Here is a 24,069-nt window from a genome sequence, read left to right on the forward strand (position 1 = left end):
GGAATTGATTTCCAGAACTTGCGAATCCATTATGCCATTCATTACTATACTGTCTCGAAACCAATTGCCTATTCTGCTCGTTCATTAACACGAACAAAGTCCGCACGGTCACTTTTATAGTTGAGGCAGAAGACGTAAATCCAATTGTGAATCCCCGTTATTATCAAACCCATGTCCAGGAGAGAGCAGACACTGAACATTGCTCTCTTAAATACTACCCTCTGCTCAAATGCCTGGTCTTCAAGAAAGGGGCATATCACCTCATTCAACGTGTGCAACATCAAGCCCAACATATACTTCGGACAGGATCTTCAAAGCACTGGTATTTTAAGACAAAAGAGCATAGATGAACAGCATGTTCAAAGAACCAGATGACCTAAAGACAACAGAGCTGAGAATCATAGTATCAGAAGATGGGGGAGAAGGGACAGAGGCATCATCTTCTTACTTCGTTGTCTTTGGATCTTCTCTCATCTCTCCATCTGCAGAGCCAGGGACATATTTAGGTATAATACCAATAAAAGAAACAAGAATTCATTAAGAAAAAAGCCCAAAAAAGAGATAGATTATGCGATATTATTTGATTAATTAATTAAACAACTAAATATTAAACTTACCATGCTATTAAGGACCATCTTCAATGCCATAAAAGTCCCCCTAATCGAGTCTGTAAATGGGAATATTGTAATATTTTATACTAGAGTTTGTTCATAGGCTCCAAAACAGCGATTTAGACCGATAAATCGACATTCTAGTTTGCTCTCAGGCCCGAAAACAATCCCAACGTGCGGGATTAATTATGATGACAAATGCGATAGTAACCGCCATTTCTCTCTCTTCTCTTATTCGCCACGTGTCCCTTTCTCCTCTCTCTTCTCTCTCTCACACCCCTCCGACCCCCTGCGACGGCGTGCGGCGGCCCAATCCGACCGGACCGTTTTGATTTGTTTGCGCGCTTCCATCAGATTGTCAGTTGAAAGTCTTCCCCCTTTCGTTTCTTCCACTGTCCCACAGCTTCTCTTCACTTCCGCTTCCTCTTCCTCTTCCTCTTCCTCCGGAACCCTAATCATGGCGGTTCTCATCGATTTCACGCACTAGGATTCGCATCACTGCTCATCCTTTCCCCAATCAAATCGGCATGGCCTCTGTTGAGAACCCCGGCGGCCCCGAATCGAAGGCACGTCTACCCGAGCTGCTCCATCAGCTGTCTGAAGCATCAGTTTCTTTGGTTTTGGACTCACTTGCGATTCGACGTGAATTAATGTCTGGTTTTGATGCAATTAGGATCAGGAGGCTGCTGCTGATGACCCCCCGGTTGACAAGTACAACGTTGAAGCCGCCGAAGCTTTGGCAAGCGAGGTTCTGGTAGGGCATTCAAATTCTTTTGGGGCATTCTTGTTGATGCATCTGAACCTTAAAAATTCGAATTTCTTGTTGATTCTTTTGTTTTGGTTGATATGGCAGCGGCTGCCCATTGCAGAGGCGGTGCCGATATATGAGCAGCTTCTTGGGGTCTTCCCTACATGTGTGAGCATCTCTGAATTCCTCTGTTTTAAATAAGTCGTCTTTTTGTCCCTTAACTGTTTCTATTTGCTTCTGCAGGCCAAATATTGGAAGCAGTATGTGGAAGCTCACATGGCCGCGAACAATGACGATGCCACGAGGCTAATATTTAGCCGCTGTTTATTGAATTGTCTCCAAGTGCCTCTTTGGTCTCTCTTTCTCCTACCTTGTTTCTCTGTTTCAAATATATAATACTTTGACAGTTCTGTGAAATTCATTAGCCCGATTTGTAATAAATTAGACATTTGATGTTTGTGCTCATGTTCATATGAGGTCGTTATCTGATGGTTATAGTTGCGGTAATTTATAAATAAAAGTGAATGAATGCTTTTCTCACTAATGGTTGAGCATTAGCTGCTTACTTTTTCTGGATGTCTGGTCTTTGTTATTATGCCAGCAGTGTTTTCTCAATTATGTTTTGTGCTTATGGGTTCCTAAAAGCTCAGGCTTGAAGGAGGGGCTAATGACAGTATATGTCCAAGGTGGTTTAGCACTGACCGTACTCGCAAGCTGGGCTTGACACGTTGGGAAAACCAGAAGTAACATAGAGCAAAGAGAGGAAATTAATTAACTAAATGAAAAACAATGCTAGGCTAAACCACAAAATTTGTGCTCTGATACTATGTAAAGTGTTTGCATGGTCACAAACTATCTTGAAAGATGGTGCACACAAATGTATATGAAATGTGGTTTTTAAGGCATCCTGATATTAATTCCTTCTATGAAGGTGCATCAATTACACTACTTGCAAAATCACAGGGAATAGAAGCATAATATAGTGATTTACATAACTGTGTGTTGTGGGTGACTCAAAATTGTGCTCCTATGCCATGTGAAGAAGTCATGAGTTTCCCAAAATCGGCAAAACCTTTTCTAGAAGTGAAAAGAGCATCACTACTGCATGGATATTATGGTTAATAATTAGTCAGTAACGCATTGTATATCGATGGCTAAAGTTATTGGCGATTTTTTACATTTCTATCAGCAAACTGTTCCACTTGCTGTTCTAAATTTTATTCTTCTTTTTGGTTAAGTATTGTTTATCTTTCTGGCTTTGCTAAGATGGCCCTGAGCTGGTTGTTGATAGTTTTAAGGCTTAATGTTTTCCTTGTACCATCTTTCTAGGCGTTGTTACATTCGTTACATTAGGAAGATCAATGACAAGAAGGGGTTAGAGGGCCATGAAGAAACTAGGAAAGCATTCCTTTTCATGCTCAATTATGTAGGTGGGTCTTCTTTCTTTGTCTTTTCGAAGGGTGCTGATTAGCTTTTTTTCTTAATATCATTGACATCCCTTTTTTTGGGTGTTGATAGTAAGGTTGCAAGTAGTGACCAGGATTTAATGATGATGGTTTTTGTTAATATTTTTTCTTTGAGTTTTGTTCTTTGGCATGCCATATGGTGGTTGTTTATGGATCATAAGACAGGGATATGAAATTCATCATTTTATATATTGAAGGAAATTATTTAGAAAGAGGCATCGTATTTGTCTTCTCTTGACATTTGGCATGTATTTTCTTGAGCAAAAAGTTGGGATTCGAATTGAATTGTGTTTTTTGAGGGCATAGCATATGGTGGTTCAGCTCTTGAAGAGAAGTTGTTTTCTTAGTTACATGTTGGTTTCAATGTTTGCTTATCGGCCTTTTTATGTACTCCTTTCAAATGAATATCGGGCGGGACTGTCATCATCATCATCATAATATATGACCTTAGCATGTTAAAAATTATGTAGAATGTTACTCCAATGTTTGTTCTTCCGCCTTCATTTTCTCTCCTTTTCTGCACAATTAGATCATTTGGAATGTTTGCCCCTCAACATCTCATGTCTGTTAAGATCAATTCTCAAAATTTCGTGCATGTTTTGGATGCTTAAATTGTATTGTTCAGGTCAGGTAAATCACATTTCTCATTTTTCTGGTTGTACTTCCAGGAGGTGACATGGCAGCTGGGCCTGTGTGGATGGAGTACATTGCTTTTCTGAAGTCATTGCCGGTACATTTATTCTTTTTTCCTCATGTTTTAGTCTTAGAGAGATCTACTGCATAGAGGACTTTAGCTTATTCTGTACATGAGATGATCTTGCAGGCTCTAAATGCCCAAGAAGAATCACAAAGAATGACTGCTATTCGAAAAGCATATCAGACTGCTATTGTTACGCCTTGCCATCATATCGAACAACTCTGGAAAGAGTATGAGAATTTTGAAAACTCAGTCAGCCGTCAATTGGTAATATAAATAATTCTGTTGGTATAATCTGAGCTCAGTTTGATTCACGTAACCTAGTTGTGAAAACTGGACTGGAGTTCTAAAGAAAAGGTTGATGGTCTTGTGGTTTTCAGGCAAAAGGGCTAGTATCAGAATATCAACCAAAATATAACAGTGCGAGAGCTGTCTATAGAGAACGGAAGAAATATGTTGATGAGATTGACTGGAATATGCTTGCAGTACCACCTAGTGGCTCCTACAAGGCAACAATCTGCTTCCTTTTCTGTACTCCTTGACTGTTGGTTATGTCGAAATGTTCGGTAGCTAATTGTAGAACACAGGCTTTACATCCGAATGACCGTGTCATCTCTTTTTCTTTCTGGTTATAAGTATAATTGATGTATACTAAGTTGTACCTGCAGTAGTATGCATTGTTTCCATTTACCTACTTAATCTTTGTGTAGGTATTAAAACATGATAGTAGTGATTCAACAAAAAAAGGGTCTCTGACTATATATCAAGGCATCTAATGGATATCTGTAGGCCTCCATGCTTGTCCCGTTAATTATTCAATTTTCATTATGTCGCATGGCTCTACACTAAATTTTCATATTGTATGGTCAAGTAAGCCATGTCGGCAATGTTAGGATTTCGAGGACCCAAGTTGATTACTGTCATAATTTGCAACCAAATAATCTTTAGGTCAATTGTGATGTGCATACAGGATAAAATATGGAAAAAGAATCCCTCAACCCCATATAAAGTTTTTGGACTGTTTGGAGCTAGAAGAGATTAGGACTTTTGGGTTTGCGAATGTTCTTTTATTTTGTTAAGTGTAGATTGCTTGACACTTAACCAGGTTTTCCTCGCTTCGGCTCTTTGCTCTTCCTGCTGTATCAGTAGTAAGTAAAATTTTCCCATGAATTTTTTCAGGAAGAAATGCAGTGGATGGCATGGAAGAGACTTTTAGCTTTTGAAAAGTAAGAACTTCCTGAGTGTTTTTCCTTTTATGGCTTATTTAAATTTATGTAAAATATACTATGAGTTGTTTTATTGATCCCAACTTTTTATTCTACTTATCCAAAAAAAAGAAAAAAGAAAAAAAGTGTTACAAAGCCAGAAAGTCTTAGGATCTACCTGCACCGGAACAAGTAGTGCTTCAGTTTTGTTACAAGCTTCCAGTAACATGTTTGGATGTGGTCTTTTTAATCAAATTTCATAAAAATTTGTAACAAATTTAATTTTGATGCTTTCTAACAAAAAAATGTTCATGAAGTTATGAATGGATGTTAGCTGAGAATGTTTGTGGATATATACAAGGATTTGATACTTTTGTGAATTTTTTAAAAATGAACCTTGTATATCTAAAAGTAATGCTTTTGATTTACCCCCCCCCAAAAAAAGTTATGCTTTTGAAGCTGAAAACCAACTTGTAGAGAGTGATAATTCACTCTTATTTTTGAAGCTTGATGTAGATCTGAAGCAATCAATATCAGTAGTATACTACAAGCATCGAAAGGTTGCGAGCCCCTGTACAAAAGGAATATCTCTGAATTTGTTGAACATAAAGAAATGTTTAGCTATCATTTTACCTTGTGAACAGATTGAATGTTTGTACAGCATCCTGTTATATGGAATTAATTCTTGTTCCTTGAGCATTAGTAAGTTATTCATCCTAAAAATGAGTGGAATTTTAACTGTCAATACCCATTAGGATTGACCTATTGAGTTTTTTTGGTTCAGAATAAATGAAAAGTAGATTTTTCCCAGGTCAAAGTAGAGCACTGTTGCATATCATTTTTAATGAAAATTTTCATATTAAAAGTTAAATTTTCAACTTAGCAATGGCAAATTAATTCATTTACTTGTTTGACAATATTTTCAGAGGGAATCCTCAAAGGATAGATGCTGCATCTGCCAATAAGCGCATTGAATTTACCTATGAGCAGGTATAAGATTTATGACTTAAATTTCTAAGTGGGGTATTTGAAGGCCCCCCTTTTTTCCACCTAAGTTCTCTGTCATTTACACTGTGGACCCAAACATTCATTTGTTTCTGGAGACTTTCTGCTTTTGATTGTTCGTCCTGGAAAGTACTGATACTCTCAGTACCCTTGCTCTTTTCTCTCTCTATCTCAGTTTCTCTGTCCCATGAAGTACTAGATTCGTTTTCAATAAATTTGGGCCAAGTACTTCTCACTTTACTGCTGAACTAGGAGGCAATGGCATATGTTTGTGCTCATTTTGTATTTAATCTTGCGATAAGTTGAGATTAAGGATGGAATGTTCGTCTTTGAGGGAGATTGTGAAATTGAATTCCAAATGGCCCCCTGCAGGGGGAAAAAAAAAACAACTACCGATATACCCAACTGCACCTATCAGCTCCTTTATGGGTCTTTTATATATGAAGGGTATAAAACTTGGCTTTATCTGCATGATCACACTAGCTTTAGCTTCTGGCTGGTCATTGTATGTTTCCTAACTACTAATCAAATGTAAGTTATTAATGCTTGTTGCATTCTGTTGATTTGTAGTGTCTGATGTATTTATACCATTACCCTGATATATGGTATGATTATGCGACTTGGCATGCAAAATCTGGTTCCACTGATGCTGCTATCAAAGTATTTCAGCGAGCATTGAAGGCTCTACCAGGTATTTCTCATCTCTTTTTGCAATGCCATGTAGATTGTGGACTTCCTAGCTTTTACTTTTGTAAGAACGTGGTATTCTTGCATGGTATGGGTAGACATGGTGATAATAGATAATAATAATAATTTCTTGATGACTGACATAGGATGAGTGTGGAATGAACTGTAAGAATAAATGGATAAACTTCAGAGAAACGACGACATTGGAATTGAAAATGGGTTGTCTTTGACGGTGCATTTGATCAAGAAAAAAAATATTAGGAAATATTTTATTTTTCAGATTTTCCATAGAAGTTCTAGGCATAAACCATTTACAAATGGACATCTGAAATGTCAATTTAACTGAGGCACAATTGCAACAGCCAGTGGCTAGTGATTTCAGGAAATTTAAATATTAACGAAATCTCCCTGCTTGAATTTTTTCAATGCTTTTAGGGTTTTCCAGTTGTTGAAATAGATTGAAAGCCCAAAAATAGAATGGCAATGATTTTTATACTCCGTCTTTTTTGATGAATCCATCATTTTACTGGCAGAATCTGAGCTGCTTAGATATGCATATCTAGAGCTGGAAGAATCCCGTGGTGCAACGCCGGTATTGGAATTTTTTTTTTCCTGGGGTGAAGAATATCAGAGCTTTTGGCGTCTCGTTTTGTATAAGAATGTGCTCAGTTACAGTCTTTGACCTCTAGTTTTGCTCTGATGCAGGAAGCAAAGCAAGTGTATGAGAGCCTTTTTACAGATGGCACAAGAAATACTTCCCTTGCGCAAATACAAGTATCTACCCTATTAACATATGAATTATTGTCTTTACGAATTATGTTCCCTTGCAAAGAGAAATTTCTTTGCATGCCCATCAGAGTCATGAAACTGGTGGTCTCTCTGTTTTTAGTACTCTTGAGAATATATTACATCTTTGGTGTCTAATCTGCAGTATATTCGCTTTTTGAGAAGGACGGAAGGTGTTGAAGCAGCTCGGAAGTACTTCCTAGATGCTAGAAAATCCCCCAACTGTACATACCATGTTTATGTTGCATATGCTATGATAGCCTTTTGCCTTGACAAGGAACCCAAGGTGATCTTCTTTATCCCTTATTTGCATTTGCATTAGCCTTCAACCTTAAATTACCGTTTTCTTTTCTGGAAGTCTATAAGTTGAATCAACTTGGGGGGGGTAGCTACTGTAATATCAGTTCATAGTTTGAAAAAGTTAGTTGCTTTTCGCTGCCTAGTTGCTTCATAAGACTCAGGATAGGGATGGGAAATTAACTTTACCGCCAGATTAGATAGTAAGTATATTATAAAGCAAAAGAATATGCTTTATTCACTAGTTGAAGTTGATCATATTTTGACAGCTGCAATGCTCATATTGATCTTGCTCTGCTCTAACCCATATAAAGGGGTTCTTTGCAAATCCAGTTCGCCTTTTTGTCAACTTCATCTTGCATCGATGATTGTGCCACGTTCTGTCAATTAATTTCATTCAACAATTCTGTCATTGCATAACTGAGCATCCTTCAGAGCAATAGTGCCGTATACCTCGCAAAAACCATCAGTTGCATTCTTAATATATGGCATTTGATGCTTAGTGGTCCAACATCTTCTAGTATTGGTAACTCATAGTCTTCCACTAAGACTAAGAATTTACGAATTTCATGATTTTGCAGATGGCACACAATGTTTTTGAAGCTGGTTTGAAACGTTTTATGAATGAACCAGCCTACATACTTGAGTGAGTTCAAGTCTCCTTTCATTGTATTTTCTGTCCAGTTATGAAGGTTGTAGGTTAGTAGGCATGTTAATTTGCTAGAAAAGTTGGAAGTCTATATTCATTGACATTTCTTCCTTGTTATAGTTGATAGTTTATATTTTAATGGCTTCCTGTTTCTTGTGAATTAGAAGTAGTACTTGTGCTTTAGTTGCCACAAGTTCTTTCTAATCATTTCAAATTTCATGTTTAGAATTTGGTTCAGCCTAAAAAGTATTTAAGCTTTTGCAGGTATGCAGATTTCTTGTCCCGTTTGAATGATGATAAAAATATTCGTGCTTTATTTGAGCGCGCTTTGAGCTCACTGCCGGCAGAAGGATCTGTGGAGGTATGATCTTTCAGTTTTCTTTCTGAAATATCCTCCTTAAGCCTTAAAGTAAAGGAGATGAAGCTGAATAGGATGAGTTCGTGATTGTAATTAGGGATAAGATGGTTCTCCTTTGAGGTAGAACAACTTCTGGTTGGTGAGTTGAATATTTCTATGGAAATATTTTTTCTGGTAAAGATGTCAAAAAGGAAATCCTAACTTGTCCCGACTGAGGAATAAGCTCACGAGTGTGGTCTTTCTATACCGATGAGAAATAAAAGTGATCCAAGAGGGGATTTTTAATCAAAAAGAAGTAAAAAAAAAATTTGTGCCAACCCTGCATGTTTAAGTTGGATGTGCAATAATGTACAATTGCCTGCTGAAATATGCTCAACCAAAGTGTGTAAGGTAGAACAATTTTTAAGATCTTAATTGAAAACTAATTTTTTTTTTTAAAAGTACTTAGGAGCATTTTCTCCAATTACCTTGTACTGCTGAAGAACTTCATTCATCTGATGCAAGCCACTGTAGAATTTATGGCAATAACCATATTCTGAGTCTGATGTGTAAGGAAAATGGAGAATCCAATTGCTATGAGCATTGCCTGAAGGAAAGGATTGAGAGATTGTAGAAAGCTATAACTCATGAAAACTCTGAATGGTTTAGAGTGATTCTGTACTTGGGCTACCTATATCCAGTCATTAGTGTAATAATATCTGTCATTATATTATAGGTTTGGAAACGATTTGTTGAATTTGAGCAAACCTATGGGGACTTGGCCAGCATGTTGAAGGTGAAACTTTTTAATCTCTCCATGCTACATAATCTGAGTATGAATTTATCCTATCCCTATTCTTCCGTGCGATTGCTAATCTGGCTGATTTTCGTGATTTCTTATGGCGTGCTGCTTTGAATTATTTAAATATGTCTATTATCTCTGCCTAATTTTCAGCTCCTTATTTTGTACATATTTTGTCATTTTGTCCTTTTTATTGATGTCATGTTATAACTGCCTGTTCAAGCTTATTTTCATTTTGTTTTTGTCATCTCTCTCTCTTTTTTTAGTTGAAAAACTTTCATAGCCATATGACTTCTCCTTGGAGATCACAAGCTATGGAGGACCTCACTGAATTTTCATCGTGTTCATATCTTATCTGTAGTTTTTGTCCTTGTGAGCTGAACACTTTTCTTGCTTCTCATTTGGGATGGCAGCTTTTCACATATGCTCCTGTCATTTCTCTTAACTCATTTGATTGATTTTAGCTGTACTCAACCTCATAAATGTATCTTGAGGTTTCCAAAAAATTCTCATCGTTGCAATCTGTTTCACTCTGATATCTTGTGCATGACAATATCAACTGTCCATGTAAACTGTATGTTCCCCCTCTTTCCATATGCTGCCAATATGGTGCAATTTCTTTCTAATGCTCATTTCTCTGAGATTACTGTCAGCGACTTGTGACCTTACTCCTTTTTTTTTTTTTTTTTTAATACCTTATAGGTTGAGCAGAGAAGAAAAGAGGCTCTTTCTGGAACCACGGAAGATGAAGCCTCCGCATTAGAGGGATCGTTGCAGGATATTGTGTCACGTTATAGGTTCATGGACTTATGGCCATGCTCTTCTCAAGAATTGGATCATTTGTCACGACAGGAGGTATTTTCTGTTCAAAGTATTCCTTAGCTTCTATAATTCTTCTCCTGTAAGTTGTTTGGTGATGAGTAGAACCTCTAGAAAATAGATTCTTCTGTGAGTTCACATTCTCTTATTCTTCTTCTCTTCCCTTCTGTTTTGGTAGTTATGCCTATCTTCTTCTCTTCCTTTCTGTTTTGTTAGTTATGCCTGTCATGTCATTTACTTGTCCATGAATGCCATGATCAAGATGCTGCTTTGACAGCTTAATGATATTCTTTTTTCCCATCAGTACACATTTGATTTTCTTTTATTATTATTATTTTTTTTCCGACATGGAATACCAGTATAATTATCTCTTCTTTTCTTTGAGGAGTCTAATAATGGGTTTTTACATTTGTTTTCCCAGTGGCTTACAAGAAATTTCAATAAGAAATCGGACAAGCTAGCAGTATCTAATGGAGCTGGATTAATGGGTATAGTTTAATCACTAATTGTTCTACACCATTAGTTCGACATATTGTTCGGTTACTGGGTGGATGAACTCCGTTGTTTCATGCAGAAAGGGGCTTGTTGGGCCCTTCAACCTCATCTTCAGATGTTATATATCCAGATACTTCTCAAATGGTCGTATATGACCCAAGGCAAAAAACAGGTATACGGCTTCAGCCATTCATAATGACCTAATTATCATTGCATTCCAAGAGTGATCTTATTAAGATATATATTAATTAAGTTTATCCACTTCGTGAGATTTACCGAGCAGTGTACTTGCTTTTGCTTATCATAAAATGCCCCCTGTAAGTGGCATAAGACAGGCAGATTCCCTCTTGCTTCTACATAGATCAGAATGCGATACTTGCTAATATAATGAATGGTGGTCCTGTTGAGCTGAATATTAACGGGCTGATCTTGACTTGACTTGAGTTTTTTCGGTTCTCCCGAATGAAGCCAAATTCGGAATCTAGTCTGGGGAGTAACTTGTCCCTCTTTGTCCCCTTTGATTTGCAGTTTCTGTTTCTGGGACGATCACTTCATGAACTAATTGAATTTTATCTTACTCGTTAGGTCCAGAGTGTTTCCTTTCAGTAAATTAAGCCGGAAAGTCACTTGCAGAATTTGTATATGCTATCTAGCCAAAAGAATGTGTTGGTGACTGATGACTGTATTGCTGTAGGGATGCCAACCCCCATGGCAACGGGACCTGCAGTTGCTGCTCCTTCTAACATAACAAATCCTGTTCCTGTTGGTGTGGGAGGAAATATTACGAATGCATTCGACGAGATACTAAAAGCAACCCCTCAAGCATTGGCAGCATTCTTAGCAACCTTGCCTGCTGTTGAAGGTTTATTTTTCTGCCTTTTTTTTTACGCATCTTTCGTGTAAAATAATAACGTTAATACCTGAGTCTGAGGTTTTCCCTTTCACAGGTCCGACACCGGATGTGGACATTGTATTATCTATATGCTTACAGAGCAACATACCAGCAGCTCCAATTGGAAAACCGGGAGCTCCCCAGAAGCAATCTTCTACAGGTCCTGCTCTGAGTGGTAGTGAAGTTTCTACCTCGAGCAAGTCCCATCCCGTCCGGAGCGGTTCATCTTTCAAACAGACTGGGGACAGGCAGGCCAAGAAAAGAAAAGATTTAAACAGTAAGTTTCTTCGATAATCTCACATACATTTACATATGTTTTGTATTACTATGAACCAGTAAAACTAATGCATGCGGATGTAATTAATGCGCCCCATGAGGAAGCAGAAACGTCTACCCTGTAGTTCGACTGTGCCATCCGACTTACCAAAAACAAAAAAAATTGTTAACGAACCTCTTCTAAACCCTAGTGTTAGAAAAAAGAATAAATATAAAGAGTTTCCCATTTTTCTTTTCGAGGAAAATGAGGTAAATATAATGAAGAAAAAGCCGTAATAACCATTATCCTTCACAAGGTGTACTACGTCGACAGCCAGTTCTCGTTCTGTATGTTCTGTCTGGTCCTACTCTTAAGTCCGGTCTAGTCCGTACGAGTGAACTTCCATTGTACATAAGGGGTCGGTGTTCAAGAGTTCCACTTATTATATCTTGTAAGGCACATTCTTACTGTGGAGAAGTCTTGCTGAAAGTTTCATCCTCCTTAAATGACTGATTTCTAGGACAAGAGGATGAAGAGACGACGACAGTTCAAAGCCAGCCGCTCCCGAGGGATGTCTTCAGGATGCGGCAGATTCAGAAGGCTCGAGCTGCTACTTCCTCGCAGACGGGTTCCGCTTCTTATGGAAGTGCTTTCTCCGGAGATCTCTCCGGGAGCACGGGATAAGAGCATGCCCCCTGCCCCCCCCCCCCCCCCCCCCCCCCCTTTATTTTATAGGACTTCCACATCTTTTAGTCTCGGGTTCGAGGTTGACGATTTTGGATCTGCTGTTTATATACGAGTTCCGTATCATTTGTTATTTGCAGTTGTTGGTGCGGATCTGTGAGAATGTGTTCCAATTCTTTCTCAAATAATGTAAGCCATTGCCCGCTTCCTTTCTTTCGGATTTTAATTCTACCATTCGAAGGTTGTGCGTAGCTCATTATATTCGAAATGCTCGGGTAGGAAATAAAACTGGAACCGGACTTCGAATCCGATGATGACTCTGAATCTCTCCTGGATAACGTCCGAGTATCTTCGATCTGACCAGGGATGATCGTTGGATGGGTTTGGGTAGTCTGATCCTTCCCATACTCCAATCCTTGAAAAAGAGTCGGTGTTCAAATCCTTTCTGACCCGTTAAGAATTTGGAAAAAAATTTCCAAGTTCTTTCCACTAAGTTAACGGATTATTTTGAGAAATTCTTATCTGTTAATGAATTCTTAACTTAATAAAAAAAGAGCAGCAATAAGAAAATGAATATTTTATCACATGACTTTTAAAAATAATAAAACTAACTAAATTAACACAAATCATAGAAGAGTTTCATTGAATTGAGAGGAGGCTGAAGATGAGAAAAGGCAGGATGAAAAATTTTATTTGTACAAGTTATTTGGTAAACATAATAAATGCCTGGCAGTCTATTAACCATTCATCTTAACAGGCCTGAGATGAATTTTGATGCAAAATATCATATTTTTTCCATACGTCATAGGATTTTGACCGAAAGTTTCTATATTTGTACCATAACCCATCAAACGTAATCCTTTAACGGTCTATTAGGATTTGGAACCAATAAAGTCACTTTTACACAAATCAATGATCATCCCTAGATCTAACGACATTGTGGCCTCAGGCTGTAGCGGCTTCGATCCAAGCGCCTTTGGCACAGGCTCGAATTTATGTTTGCCTGCCCATCCGCATCTAACACGATGGTTTAATTGTTGATCGGAATTCTGAGAACACTTACTATCACATATTACAACCTCATGGGTCACGAGGATGAAATCATATAATAGGAAAACTACTGACATGTGACCTCATCAAAGGATATATAGATGTCATCGGTCTAACTTCATATATAAAAAGGTTTCTCTCGAGCGACTGTGAGTATGGTCGTATTAATATTGATTTATTATTTTGCGGTATATATCTTTTATCTATTTAGTATTTCTGCGTATTAATTGGTTCAGGATCGATTGGCATTCAAATGGTTTCATGCCCATGCCATAATAAAATCTCGAGACTTCCAACAGCTCCAAGAAATTGGGGTTGTGTGTAGATACAATTATTAGACAGAAAAGAGAAAATTATTAGTCATTCATTAAATGTTTCTGTGCGATCTTGTCGAAGCCCATCCCTGCAAATTAGTTTATTGAAATTGAAGAACTCACATTTCTATTATGCATTCCATTGGAATTAAATATTACGAGGGGAGGAGAGGATTTCCTCGCTCTTAGAACTTGTTAGAATATCATTTTTTATCATTTAATTTTCTATTTCCTTTTAACAAATGACAACAACAATAAAATTTAAAGTAAATTATCATTTTGGTCTCTCAAAGATTTTTAGGCCACCATTTCCGTCTCTGATAAATTTTTTGTCATGAAATTGACCTAACATTCTTAATTCCGTTATTAATAATACAAAATGATCGGATCGTTATTATCATTTTTGGCAAAAATGCGTTCTCTTTACTTTAAAAATTAAAAGGTTTTAATAAATTTACGCGTATGGGACTGAGGGGAGAGGCGTTGACCTCATAAAAGGGGCGGCCCTCTTTTGTGTACTCAGAAGCACCAAACAATCTTTTGGTCATCAAATTTGACTTGTAAACTTACAACATACCACATTTTCTATTTTTCTTGAACCCCTTCTGCCCAAAATAATGATAATAATAACGATATTATTATTATTATTATCATCATCATCATTATTATTATCATTGTTCATTTCCATTTTTAGGAAATTGTTTGGAGAAATAGAAAATGAATCAATATAGATATAGAAGTAGAAAAATGCAAGGATAAATTGCCACTTCTACTGAAAATGCAAACATCTAGCTCATCATTTTTTCAATATCTTATTCTTTAAGTAATTAATTACTACTTAAAAATGTAAAAGGACATTTAGAAATTTTTAAAACTTTTACAATTCTCATACTTATATTAAATGCACTTACAAATACGAAAAATATCATTGCTAATGTAAGATTGATATTTTAAATATTTTCCAGTAATTATATTATTGTCATATTATTTATACATACATATATTAACTTAGCATCTGTTAGTAAAAAAAAACAATTAATATAAATATAAAAAAATAAAGAGTATAAAGAGAAGACGCTGCTTATATGTTCAAAACGCAAAGCCCCAGCCCTTCTTTCCTTTTGAATATTGTATTTCCCAAAGTGATTAATCACTGCTTGAAAATAATGTAAAAAGACTTTTAGAAATTTAGAAATTTTTTTACAGTTCCATGTTTGTATATATTGGATACGCCTAGAAATATGAAAAGTGTCATATATAAGCTTGATATTTTAAATATCTCCATTAATCATATTGCTGTCATATTACCTGTACATAAATATATTGACTAGCATCGTATAGTAAAAGGAATATTAAAAATAAAAGCAGTTACCGCTCAATGAATAAAATCAATAGGAATATATAGCAGTTGAAGAGTGCGAGGAGAATATGCCACGCATGCCCAAAATGCAAACCTGCAGCTCATTATTTTCTTGAACATTTTATTTTCCAATTAATTAATCACTTCTTGAAAATGTAAAAGAACATTTAGAAATAATGAAAAATTTCATGATTACCATACTTATATTAAATAAAATGAGAAATACGGAAATTCTCATTGTTAATATAAAATTGATATTTTAAATATTTTTCATTAAGTATAATATTGTCATATTATCTCCATATAAATATATCAATTTACCATCTTATAATTAAAAAAATATTGGTTAAAAATAAAAAATTACCACTCAATTAGTTGTAAAATGAAAAGTATGTTATTATATTTTCTATTATGGTACTCCAAAGTCGAAAAAATCTATTTTCGGTTATAAAAGAGGCCTATGGATCAAATACAATTTTTATACTAAATAGCTAATAAGGGGCATATATAGTCTTTCAACGAGAATCATATCTGTAATCTCTTGGTTGACAAATGAGAGCGAGCGCTATTGCGCTATATTATTTTTCTCAAAATAAGATCACCTTGCTAAAAGGAATTATCTCACGTACAGCATGTGCACAAAGCTTTCAATTTCAAAGTTAAAGAACATAGATACTTGCTCTTTTTAAAATTAATTTAGAAACAACCAGAAAGTCTAATATGATAATAAAACTGAAAGACAACGTTTCAAATTCCAGACATTAGCAAAAAATATATTTGAAGTTAGAATATTCATTATTGTACTGTTTAGAAATTATATATTTTTAACCAAACATGAATGTATTGCTAAGAATATTATTAGACATATGGGAAAATTGAATTTCAAGAATATTTCACTTACTAGATCTGACCATTGATAATATTTGACTTCTCTTCCTAACTCTAATACTTAAAGTGGATATTTTTAAAAAAATTTAGTATAAGATATGAAAAAAAGTACATGAAAATAGAGAATTTTGAAGAAGGGTCTCAATACAGTGGCACAAGACGCCTACTTGGAATGAAGAGATTTTGAGTTCGATCATCACCTGTGGGACTTATATGCATTTTTATTTCGTCTTATTTCCTATTCTTATATTAAATTCATGTACCTCCCTCATGACAAAAAAAAAAGAAGAGAATCTCCGACGTGATTTTCTTTTAAGTTGAAGATATTGTATTGCTTACAATATATTGGATAAACATGACTCTAAAAACTGTAATCCGATAAATTATATCATATTTTTTAAATGAATTGATTACTCAGTTATCAATTATTGTATATAAATTTTATGTATCAAAATGTGGAACTCCATTTTCATATATCTTAGCTGACTAAATTCTTTGAATTTTTATAATTATTTTAGTCTTAGGAAATATTAGGGACCGAGAAATTGACCCAATTCGCCGGGTTTGATTTGGTATCTTGGGCCCACTTTGATACATCCGAGTTGGTAATGGAATCTTATTATGATAATATATCTCTTTAATTATTTCTGGATATTTTTTGATATCTTTGATATATCTCTTAGATATTTTGGAATGTGCTATCACTATCTTTATAATATTTTATGATATCTCTAATTCTATATTTGACAAGTATATCTATTTGTTGTACACAATTGAATATTTGATACATATTACAATAACTCGATACGGATATGCAGTACATCTCTATAAATATCTCTTCAGGTACCCCTAAAGCCGAAGTTTTATTCTTTACTTTCTAGTATACACTCTCATTTAAGTATCGGAGAGGGAAATCGGGATTCACTCCCGTTCTTCCCTTTCTTGCAGGTTGTTCGTACGGTGTTTGTGGAACATTGAGGCTCGTGGTTTGCACGTGACCAAGACTTGATTTTTCACTATCCTATCATTGGCGCCGTCTAGGAGAAACGAAATGAAAAGTCATCTGCATTGGTTGTTTTCCACCACCTAGAAGAAATTATGGATCCGACCAAAAGTGCGAACAAACTCCCAAGCTGGGACATACATGTCTCGGGGGGCTCCTGACCCTTTGCAACAGGTTGTAACAAACAACCAAGTGCAGCTGACTCATCTAAATCCACCAGCGCTAGAGCACAACCCGAACGTGGTTCGACTAGATCAGCTAGCACAAGATGTTCGAGTAGCGGTGGATGCAATCATCGCACCTCTCATATCTCAGGTCAACTTGGAAGATCGTTTGGTGATGAACCGAATCGAAGACGATGTTGTCCCCTCCAAGCATCGGCCTATATCTCCCTGCGAAGGGGACTTTGCGAAGCTGTCTGGTGACATGCCTTCGCTGATAACAATTCCTCCTAGACTAGTTACAACTCTTTCTTCGAAGGATATCTAGTGTCTGGTGGTAGAACAAGTAAGCAAGGTGTTGCAGGCTACAGAGTGGTAACAACAGGGGCTTCCCCTTATTGAAGAGGATTCTGAGTCACCCCTCTGCAAAGAGATTCTTCATGCTACAGTGCCCCTCAAGTTCAATCCTCCTCAAATTACTTTGTATAATGGGAAGACAGACCCGGTGAACCATGTCCGCCGCCACACAACTTCACTCTTGGGAAAAAGGGAGTATCATAACAAGTGCAATGCCTCTTGTTCCCAAGAACTCTTACTGGAGTCGCGGTAGATTGGTTCCACTCTTTGCAACCTGGCTCTATAACAAGTTTCAAGCAACTAAAAGAGTTATTTCCGTAAAGTTTCGAGAGCATGCAACGAGTGAAGAAGAGCATTGTTGAGTTGTTTTCTATGGAGCAAAGGGAGAAAGAATCCCTTCGTGACTAGTATGATCGATTTTTCAAGGCTTCGACTGAGGTGGAAGGATTGTCGCAGCGCGAGGCAATGGCTGCCTTCCAAAGGGGTTTGAGGAATGACGACATCGCGAAGAGCTTGGTCATCACACCACCAAGCAACTCGGTTGACATCTCAGCTCATGCACAGAAGTTCATGACCGTCGAGGAGTCCATCTTGACATGGAAGAGGAAGGAGCACATGGTTGAAAAATGAAAGGAACATCATGACAACATGTTCAGTGAAAAGCGACCACTCTTCCAATTTGAGACACTAATACTCCTCAATGCACCTAAGGCGGTTATCTTCCAAGAGATGGAGCGACTTGGTCTAGCGAAGCCCCCTTCGTTGAAAAAAGATAAGTCTTTGGGTAAGAATTTAGATCAATACTGCAGGTTTCTCAAGGTATGTGGACATGACACTGAGTGTTGTCAGGTGTTCAAATTTGAAATTGAGAAGTTGATCTAGCAGGGACACCTCAAGTCCTTTGTCCAAAGTGAAGGAATTCTTCATGATCGCGGCCAGAGGGACGTGCGTGAAGATGCTTTGCAAGGAGTGCTTAATTAAATATATTAAGCTATTAGCACAGTCTATTGTCTTTTCCTTCTTATTTGTTAGAAATATTTTAGGATGAATATCTTATGGTTGTTAACTTGTTTTGATTGATGAATACTTATTTGAATTCTAAGGGTTGTGTTATGGTTCGCTAACTCTTTATGGACAGAAAAACAACGCACTTGATCATATCCCTTTGTTGGGGAGCTACATTTCTGGCCATGATCGCTGAAGGGCTACGCTCGTAACAATGATTACGCCCGATAACCAAGGGTCTTGATTGAGTCCGATAACCAAGGACTATATCTTGATAACCAAGGGATGAAATAACCAAGGATGGAGCGATACCTGATAACCAAAGGCTAAGCTAAAGTGAGTTTAATAACAAAGGACCACGTCCCGATAACCAATGGACGAACAACGGTTGATAACCAAGAGCAGAGCCTTCCTTCGTGGAAGTAAAATCGCTCGATAGCCAAGAGCGGGGCCTTCCTCTGCGGAACCATGAACGTTCGATAACCAAGAGCGAAGTCTTCCTTTGTGGAAGCGACAAAGTCCGATAACCAAGGTTGGGTTTCTTTTCATAGGATTGAACAAGTGGTGCAAAATCAACCTTCATGCCAAGACATTAGTTACGATGCAATGACCGCAGTTCTAGATCGATCCACTTCTCGCGACCTCTCGAGCTCGCAGGAGTGGGGGACTAATGTTAGGGATCGGAAAATTGGCCCGATTCAACGGGTTTAATTTGGCATCCTAGGCCCACCTTGATACATTGAGTTGGTAATGAAATATTATCATGATGATATCTCTTTAATTATCTCTCGGTATCTTTTGATATTTTTGATATACCTCTCAGATATTCGAGCATGTGCTATCAATATCTGTATGATATGTTATTATATCTCTAATTCTATACATGACAAGTATTTCTACTTATGAAATGCAAATGAATATTTCATACAGATTACAATAAATTGATATGGATATCCCGTACATCTCTATAAGTACCTCTCCAAGTACTCCTAAACTCGAAATTTTATTCTTTACTTTCTCATACACACTCTCATTTAAGTATCGAAAAGAGAAATTGGCATACTCTCCCGTTCTTCCCCTTTTTACATGTTGTTCTTGCAGTGTTCGTGGAAGCTCGAGGCCATGGCTTATATGTGATCAAGACCCACTTTTTCACCATATCAGGAAAATTATGACACTTGCTGTATTGTTTATAATTATTTTAGTCTTAGGAAAATTATAACACTTGTTGCATCGTAAATCATGAATAAAACTAAAGCTTTTTTTGAAAATAAAAGACTTTCTCAATGAATTAACAAATTTTCAGATAAAAATCGAATCGATTAAACTTTTTTTAGTTTCCTTATACACTCGTATAATACATGATAAATAAATAAATAGGAAAGAAAAATAGTGTAACATAATGACACATATTATTATCTGTAAACCAAAAGGTTCTAAATTTAATTTTCGTTAAGTCACTACTCGTGTTCCTTTATTAGTTATTTATTATTAGAGATCATAAGTTTTCTTTTGTAATTGGAAAAATAAAAATAAAAAAAAGGGAAAATCAACAAATGCCAAATTCCTCTCCTCAATCAAAACATCAAGCAGTACGCGCTTTTGATTGAGTTGTATGTTATCATATCATACCGCATCATGTAATTAAAACTTTCTTGTCAAACGTAAGTCGGTTGTTGACTCAACCGACACGTGACAACTGGCCCCTGTTATCATAATTTCCAATCCAACAATCTTCATTTTGAAAATTTCTAATCGTCTAATTAATTAATTTGGCAATTAATGAAGACTCTCTCACATTTATGCAGTTTCTGGATGATGCTTGATATTATTTATCAGTGGACATCAACAGTTCGAAACTGATTCGAGATCTCGATTGGCACGTGTAGTACAGTTCGGATAAATTTCAAATAAGCGTGTAATCTAATAGGTGTAAAATTTGAAATTTAAATGCGTGATCAACTTGATCAAGTGGGATAACATGCATGAATGCTTCGTTTGACTGACGCGTGGTGCATGATAAGTGGGGTAATGTATATATAAATATATACTTCCTGTATGAATAGCCACATATATATATATTTCCTATATATTATGAACGGGACATTTCAGTATTACTACAATAAATGATATAGCTGGTTCATTCAACATTCCATTGCCGCGTGTCCTCCTCTTTTTATTTATTTATTTATTTTCATTCCCCCCCCCCTCCTTTAACAAAATTACAAGATTTTATGTGAACTTTGCATATTTGTTTTATTTTTCATGTTATAGTTCCGATCTTTTCTTTCCCATATCTCATTTTACTTCTTCCAGAACAATTAAGAACAAGTTCTACTAATTCTTTAGGTAAAGTTAAACTTGATGATATATCATGTGGTCAATTCTCAATTGATTAAATCAATTTAATATTTCTAACTAATGACAAGTGTTCCCTACTATTCGACATACTAATTATCTAATAATTTCATATAGTTAAATATTGCAAAATTACTAAATAAATAAATATGTTCTTGTCCTGAGGAATATAGCGCGTTGTCAAACAGTCTTGTTTGAAATCAAAAGGTTTCATGCATCTCTTATTTTAGTGTGCCTGACTTTTTTTTTGTTTTGTTTTTAATTGTAAAATTTCTTTATCGTTTTCCATGTTCTCAATTAAGTTCCATGTGCCTTTTCTCCCCTTCCATGAATAAGCTACCGCAGATTAGCTTTTCCGGTCATTTTTCCACAATTAAAATGGCAATAACTTACCCCAGCAAAGAACCCTAGGATTGCTGCCCTATATCTACTTTAAAATGAAGATACTATTTTCACCTAAAAAAGATTAATGAAGTACACTTCATAAGAAGAATTCATGACTTGAATCTAGCTAGCTAGCTAGCGCAATGAGAGCATGGAGCTTTCGCGTAGACTAAAAATCACGCGAGCCCAACTCACATGAAATACATACTATATAAATATAAATCTATACGACGATGTGTTTGGTCATATATATTATCCATCTAAAATGCCAAATGGTACATAGATTAATTGTCATCGACGACAGTAACATGCTTATATATGTACCTAGCATAAAGCTAGCTGTTGTACATAAAATCGTCCCACATACATGCATAGTTAATAATTATATGTATAAAAGGTGTATATATATGTATATATCCACAATTTGTACAGTTGTATATGTATACGAGTATATTGTATTAGTCTTTATGTAGCCGGTTCCACCCATGTGAGAATGGTAGCGGTAGGGGGACGATTATTATCCTATCAGTCCCCTTTTGTGGACTTAAACCCCAATAGTTAACTGAGCCCTTCCCTTTCCCTCCTCTCATTTATTGTTGCTCTCACCATTTATAATTTTAGGGGAAAAAAAGCAAGGTTAAAAATTTGAATTTATTCTATATAAGTTATGGTTTAGGTCCTTAGGGGCTCGTCCATACTATTAGGCAATTTACGCGTTCTAAGAAGGACTGCCCTATCGTGCAGTACGGTGCCAACAGAACATATTGAAAGTGCTGGCAGAACCATTATTGATGGTGTGCGATCGAGTGTACAAATGGTCATTGGAGATTGAATGACATATATATATATATTATAAAACTTCTCCCACAGGAGGCTATAGCTGCATATATATATAAATACACACACACACATACGTTCCTTGTTTCGAATGAGATTCTATTGCTTAATGCTTAATCAGTTTCATTGAATTGTGACTACCTAGGGCAAAAAAAAAAATCAATAATTGGATGTGTATTAATTAATTTTAGGGTCCATTTTTTTATATAAAAAATTCATTTATATATATATATATATATTTTGCTCATAGGGAAATATCTTGGAGTGGACCAGTATTGTCTCTTTGAAAAAATATTGATCGAGTTTTACTCATTCACTTTGAATTAATAATAACCAATCATAGTACTTATAAGTGAGAATCTGCGAGTCCGTTGTGAGACAAATTTCTTACTTTCAGACATTTTGATTGAATATTACGTAATGAAACAATTGAATAATAGTCATTAAATATTTACTCATCTCTTTTCTTTCCTCTCCAAAGTCCAAGCAACTGCTCCAACCCACCAAGAGCTGCAGGTGGAGCTGTATCCAGTTGCTTCCTCCATTCTCTCCCTTTCTTATCATCAATGCATTAATACAGACATGTACACACACACATATATAATTTTTCATTTTTGGAAATTATGCATCTACGTGTATGTGTACTTATATATATATATTTGGTGAAGTGCGTACTTATATATTTTACATTCATAGTATTGTACAATTAAACTAATTAGGTCGTGAACGCATTTTTTTTCTCTCCTTGGTATCCAAAGGTTCAATGGGTTCAAGAGATAAAACTCTCATAATCGAAGATTTACTCCAATAACAAGGCTCAAGATTAAGGGAAAGGGGTACTGAATCACATGAAACAACTCGCTTTCATCGGTTTTCTTTTAATTTCTCGCTATCTATTTATTATAGTAATTAATAAGGGAGATGCTTTAATTACATTAATTAGGCGGAAATCACTCGAGATTGTATATGTGTGGTGCAATTTTTTTTTTTGGAAAAAAAAAGTGTTAGAGACAATTGCTCTTGCATGAGTAATTCTGGATGATCAAGCATTTAAGTTTACTCCTCCCACTAAGTATGCCTTTTGAATTCGAGTCCAATGCAGTTTTAATCAACATATATATAATATTGAGAAGGAATTTGGCTACGTATATATAAAAATTACATTATATGCAAAAAAGACAAGGAACTCACATGTGGGGACGTTAATGCATATTTATAGATAAGTTTGCAAGTGTTTAATTAATTCCGCAAAGAAGACCGAGCCATCAGAGATCACACAATACATATTTTCCAAAAATATACCAATTCTCCCTTTTTGTAAATGATTAACTGAACTATCAATTGATAAATAGTGTTTAGTGCATGAAATTACACGTCTTAATTAGCTTGGAACTACAAGAATATAGATTCCATTTTAATCAGTATAACTTTTCATGCATAACCCTATATACATGATATTTTTAGTGCGTTTCAAATCTTTGCGTTATGGATATAAAAAATTCTTTTGCTAAAAATTTAGTTTGTCAACCAATAAGAATTGGTTTAAGTGGTTCGGTGCTTGTTTCTGTCTAACAAGACCTCGAGTTCAAGTCCTGTGAATGGAAAAAAAATTCATGATTGACAGAGATTTACCCTTTAATGGGCTGACCCGGCTCAAATTGGATTAATCAAGGTTTGTTAGTCTTTCGAATATCAAGATACACATTGAAATTTAGTTTGTCGTTGAGTGATACTCTCATAGTTACTTTTTATATTCCTTTATTTTCATCTCTTCATAGGGAATTTCCTATTCTTTTATGGATCTTTTAGCCTCTTTTATAACTGAAAAAAAAACTAGTTAATGGTGCAATTCTCTGCAACTTCATAGGTGGCGTCAAAAAATATAATAAAGAAAAAAAATCCAATAAGAAGAAAAA

The 24,069-nt window shown here is 35.9% G+C and overlaps 1 protein-coding gene across 2 annotated transcripts; it reads left to right on the forward strand.

Annotated features, from left to right (window-relative positions):
• The first annotated feature begins 859 nt into the window (after positions 1-859).
• On the forward strand, positions 860-12,649 carry LOC116187425 (cleavage stimulation factor subunit 77). 2 transcript variants are annotated; one of them, XM_031516109.1, is made up of 23 exons: positions 860-1,177; positions 1,285-1,365; positions 1,465-1,527; positions 1,603-1,712; positions 2,689-2,789; positions 3,494-3,555; positions 3,649-3,789; positions 3,903-4,031; positions 4,702-4,748; positions 5,654-5,717; positions 6,303-6,423; positions 6,953-7,011; positions 7,125-7,193; positions 7,351-7,491; positions 8,084-8,148; positions 8,416-8,512; positions 9,225-9,284; positions 9,993-10,145; positions 10,531-10,597; positions 10,684-10,776; positions 11,299-11,466; positions 11,552-11,773; positions 12,273-12,649. In XM_031516109.1, exons 1-23 carry the CDS (start codon positions 1,139-1,141, stop codon positions 12,434-12,436), a joined length of 2,316 nt encoding a protein of 771 aa, XP_031371969.1. In that variant the 5' UTR covers positions 860-1,138; the 3' UTR covers positions 12,437-12,649. The 2 variants fall into 2 exon arrangements, with proteins under 2 accessions (XP_031371969.1, XP_031371970.1); XM_031516110.1 differs by lacking the exons at positions 3,649-3,789; positions 3,903-4,031.
• The last annotated feature ends 11,420 nt before the right edge of the window (positions 12,650-24,069 follow it).

The sequence above is a fragment of the Punica granatum genome, chromosome 8 (assembly GCF_007655135.1).
Source record: "Punica granatum isolate Tunisia-2019 chromosome 8, ASM765513v2, whole genome shotgun sequence".
Taxonomy (NCBI): domain Eukaryota; kingdom Viridiplantae; phylum Streptophyta; class Magnoliopsida; order Myrtales; family Lythraceae; genus Punica; species Punica granatum.

Coding starts and splice junctions, on each gene's coding strand:
- LOC116187425 (XM_031516109.1), top strand. CDS start 1,139: ATGGCCTCTGTTGAGAACCCCGGCGGCCCCGAATCGAAG. Junction 1,528..1,602: donor TTGGGGTCTTCCCTACATGT/GTGAGCATCTCT, acceptor TTGCTTCTGCAG/GCCAAATATTGGAAGCAGTA. Junction 3,790..3,902: donor ACTCAGTCAGCCGTCAATTG/GTAATATAAATA, acceptor TGTGGTTTTCAG/GCAAAAGGGCTAGTATCAGA.